At 50.1% G+C, this 4,816-nt stretch overlaps 1 gene segment (V, D, J or C); it reads left to right on the plus strand.

Annotated features, from left to right (window-relative positions):
* Positions 1-1,034: 1,034 nt before the first annotated feature.
* LOC102501873 (immunoglobulin lambda variable 3-25-like) lies at positions 1,035-1,742 on the plus strand. The segment is given in 2 exon segments: positions 1,035-1,173; positions 1,315-1,742. Coding segments are annotated over 2 exon segments (474 nt in total).
* Positions 1,743-4,816: the final 3,074 nt, after the last annotated feature.

Consider the following 4,816-nt stretch of genomic DNA (forward strand, 5'->3'; position numbering starts at 1 on the left):
AATTTAAAAAAAAATCTTTTTAGGGCCAGCAGAGAGTGTGAGATTAGGGCACTAGGTTCCACATGACCAACTATGTGGTTCGAATCCCTGATCTGTTGGCTTGAGAAATGCCAGGCACCTGTGTATGCATGCCCAAATCCAGAGAGGAGAAGAAGAGATTGTCGCATGGCCATCTCCTCAAAGAGTGATTTCTCTCTTCTCTTTCTCTCTGCCTCTGTCTGTTGAGTACGTGTGTCTTTTGGCTAAAATCAGAAACATAGAAAAAAATTAATTTTTCAGTGGGTGCAATCATTCTGCAATGAGAGACAAAGAGAAACAGAGAAATGAAGAACACACATCCCACGGACAAAGAGACACTGCGGTTCCTTCTCCCTCGATCCTTCCTGTCAGGAGTTAGGCGTGCACAACTGTGAGACCCGCATATTTTTGAAGCTGCCAGTTCTGGGATTTGATCTGCTCAGTCAGGCCTGTGGGATCCAGCTGACTTAGCCACCACGCCACTGGCAGGCCCTTAAAAATATTTTTATAAAAGCGTTTAATTTTTATGAGGTTCATCTTAGCAATTATGCACAGTGTATGTGTAGTTTTGGGCTCAAGAATGTGAATGCTTAACAATTTCCAGAAGAGTTTGGTTCACCCCTTTTTCATTTCCTAATACGTAATGAGTAGTCTCACAGAGGTGCATGGCTATTTATACTTTGTCCAGTCATGATACTCTAAACTCCCCGGCTCTAGCATGACCCCTGACCCCAAGAGCACCAGTCCAAGCTTGGCCCAGTGCACTCCAGAGATTGTCTTCTCACCAGAGAGGGGAATGAAGGGGTCTTGCCCAGCCCGGAGAAGGAGCCCTGGCCCAGCCTGAGGGGTGCATGTGTGTGTATGTATGTGTGTGTGAGCACTTTTCCCCTCAACACCAGAGAGTCTGAGATAATGGGCACAGGCCTTGGGGACAGCCCCATGGACACCCTCCTGAAAGCCCAGCCTTTCTCTGCTCAGCAGGGAGCCACCCACAGCCACAGAAGGAAGGAGGACATTTGCATGAGGAGTCACCCTACCTCAGGATAAGAGAGACCTGGGGGCCCTCCCCAGCTTTGGGCTCTGAGGCATAGCTCTGGGGTGTCTCCACCATGGCCTGGACCCCTCTCCTGCTTCCTCTTCTGACTCTCTACACAGGTGCTGCCCCAGGCCCTGCCCCAAGTCTGGCCCCCACAGGACCCTGCCCTGAACCCCGACTCAGCCCTGGAATAACATTGGAAAGGCGTCTGTGGTAACACGTCCTTCCTCCTCAGTCCTCCTCTCCTCTCCTCTTCGCAGGGGCCGCGGCCTCCTACCAGCTGACTCAGCCATCCTCGGTGTCAGTGGCCCTGGGACAGACGGCCACCATCACCTGCTCTGGAGATTTACTGGATAAAATATATACTGATTGGTACCAGCAGCACCCGGGCCAGGCCCCTGTGGTGGTTATATATAAGGATACCGAGCGGCCCTCGGGAGTCCCTGACCGATTCTCTGGGTCCAGCTCAGGAAAGACGGTCACCCTGACCATCACTGGGGCCCAGGCTGAGGACGAGGCTGACTATTACTGTGAGTCAGCAGACAACGATAAAAATCCCACAGTGACACAGGCAGATGGGGAAGTGAGACACAAACCCTCTTCCCCATCTGGGTCACACTGTCCCTGTAGTCCCAGAAGGACTGAGGACATAGCAGGAGCCAAGCTTGTCCAGCTCAGCCAGACCTGAGCCCTCAGATTGTCCTTCCTCCCAGCCCCCCAGATAAGCTCTGCAGAGAGTGAGTCAGGGGTGGGTGTAGGACTGGCATGTCCTGTCTGTCATGGTGATTTGAGGGACGTTTAGTGACATATGAAGGAAGGACCTGAGTGGACTGACCCAGGCAGCTCATATCAATCCGTAGTTTTCATAGTCAGTTTCCAGGTATTGGTGTCTGGGCCCGTTCTTGAACCAAATATTGAAGGTGTGTCCTCTAGCTCAGGGCTGGGCCTCCTTGGGAGGTGCTGATGTCCACACAACTGCCTCCCACAGTTCGAGCCTCTCTGCAGAGGGGTTTGGTTTGACGACAACCTGTGACCCTGATCCAGAGGTGCTGCCTCAACTTAGGCCCACCTGGAAGTCCCCAGGTGCAGCATCCCCTCGAGGGAAGCCTGCACCCTCCCTGCAGGTCAGCACATGCTCCTCCCCCAGGTGCCTCCTCCCTCCTTCCAAGCTGTCCTGAGTCTGCAGGTCTCCATGGAGTGTCAGCTTCGGGGAAGCCACCTAGGACCCAGCTGTCCCCGCAGTGGACGTCAGGACCTGCGGGAGCCACTGTGCACCCAAGAGCTCTGGTTTCCCTCCTTATTTCTCAGGGTGACATCCAAACGTCGCATAATGTGTTTATATTCCTTGCAGTTTAATGGCGTGAACAAAAAGCCTCCCATCCCTGGAGCCCTTGGTTCTGAAGGAGTCGAGAGGCTGATCCAGGCTGAAGGCACATCCCGGGAAAGAAGAGCAGCGGCCCCAGCTGCACCGCGAGCTGCAGACACGCACCTGGGGGTGTGAGCTGCACTCGCACACCCTCCACCTCCACTTCCACTACTGCACGGTCTCTGTCCTCACCCTGACCAGAGACACACATGGCAATAACTCTGTGAGGTTCAGCTCTGCCTGTCACGGTGGACACTGAAGCAGCCACTGCAGTTCCTCATCAGCCTGAAACTCACATCCCTATAAACCACACACTCTCCAGATTAATAATAATAATAATAATAATAATAAATTTTTAATAGAGAAACGGGTCAGCTATGCGGTGTGGCAACACGACTGGGCTCGCGTGAACTTGCCAGTTATGTGTGCATGACCATGTGTCAGGGAGGCTGAGGACTGGAGTGGAGTGCTACTGTGAGGACCCACTTGAGGGCCCGTTTCCCTGTCTCTCTCTCTCTCTCCTTTTCACTCTCTCTCTGTCTCTCACATGCAAAAATAAAAATCTAAAAGACAAATTTAAATACAAGAACCATGCAAGAGTGTGTAAAATATACGTAATTCTATATCAACTGCATGTGGAAATAGTACTTAATTTGGGACCTATCGGATTAAATAAAACATCATTTAAGTAGATTTTCCTGGTGGCGTTTTTACGGTTATTTTTTCATTGCAGAGACAGGCAAACGTGGCACAGAATCGCCAGGTATGAACACAGGGAGACCCGTGCTACCACCCTACTCTGTATTTCTTTGCTCAGATAATTCCATGAATTTAACTCGCTTTATTTTTCCTGGAGTATGGCATTTCCTTATTATGACAAAAATAAATGTACGTTTTACCCTTCCAATCATGTTTAACTGTGTAATTCAGGGGCATGAAGAATATTGAAAACATCATCCAATCATCCAGCCAACTCCAGATCTTTGTGTGAGCCCACATCAAAACTGTGCACCCAGGGGAACTAGCAGTTAGCATAATGGCTATGTCGCTGGAGTCCCACGAAGTCGACCCTGGTTCGCGTCCCGGACCTGGTGACTTAAAACTCACGCCTTGTGCGTGTGCGTGCGTGCCCAAGATCCCGAGAGGAGAATGGAGGAGAAGGGATTGCGGCGTGAGCATCCCCCTGGGGGGGTGATTTCTCGCTTTCTGTCTCTGTCTCTCTCTGTCTGTCTGGCGAGCACAGGCGCCCTATAGCAAAAATCTCTCCAAAACAAAACAAAACAAAAACTCTGCACCCAGGACCAGCAGGTTCCATGGTGCTTAAAGCGTTGGACACTACATGTGGCCGACCACAGTTTGAGACCCGGACCTGGTGGCTTGCTTTCTCACTTCCCCCACCCCTCTCTCTGTGTCTCTCTGATTCAATTAAAATAAATGAATGAATAGGGACTGGCAAATGGCATGGTGGTTAAAGGTGCTGGACTCCCACATGGCCGACCATGGTTCAAGTCTCGGACCTGGTGGCTTGCTTTCTCACTTCCTCTCTCTCTCTCTTCTCTCTCTCTGTCTCTCTCTGATCAAACTGGAAAATAATAATGATAATAATAATAAATACAGTTAAATAAAATAATTCTTTAATAAATAAGTGAATTAATAAATAAAATTAAATAAAAAGAATTCTTTAAAAAAGAAAAAAGAAAAAAAAAGCTCTGCCCCCATTAGGCAGTGAGTTCAGAGAATTTGGGAACAAATGATCAGAAGAAATTTGCCAGAGAAGACCTAGGGAGGAATCTGCACTTTCTTCAGAAACCTCAGGCCAAGAAGGGCGCTGGGCAGGGAGGGCCCGGAAGGACCTTCACAGCTGCTGAGCCCTGATCTGTACAGAGGAGCAGACGGGGGCTGGGGACGGCACACGCTACTCACAGACACAGTGAATGAGGTCTCTGGGTCAACAGGAGGGTACAGGTACCTGTCTTTCTGAAGGGGGACTTTCCAGCCCTACTCTTGGGCTGCCCACGCAGCACACGTATGTGCATCTCAGAAACCTGGATCTCATGGGTCAGAACTGGGCCAGGTCTTGATCTTCTCCCATGTTTTCTCGCATCTTCTCCTTGGTTCCATCCCAGGCCCATCCCCCTGGACTGTATAAGTCTGAAATCTACAAACACGTCTGGCCTGACTTTCACGTCACTGGGTCCACGCCTTGAACTGCAGTCAGCCACGTGGGAGTACAACAACATAACTGCTATGCCATGTGCTGATCCAAGTATTAGTGATTTTTGAATGTGCAAACAGTTGAGAAAACAGTCTCTTGGCCAACATTTATGGCAAAAGAACCAGTGAATACATCTCTGCCTGGCCATCATTTAAAGTGCCAGAGTTGATGGACTGAAATG

The sequence above is a fragment of the Tupaia chinensis genome, unplaced genomic scaffold, assembly GCF_000334495.1.
Source record: "Tupaia chinensis unplaced genomic scaffold, TupChi_1.0 Scaffold000035_1, whole genome shotgun sequence".
NCBI lineage: Eukaryota > Metazoa > Chordata > Mammalia > Scandentia > Tupaiidae > Tupaia > Tupaia belangeri.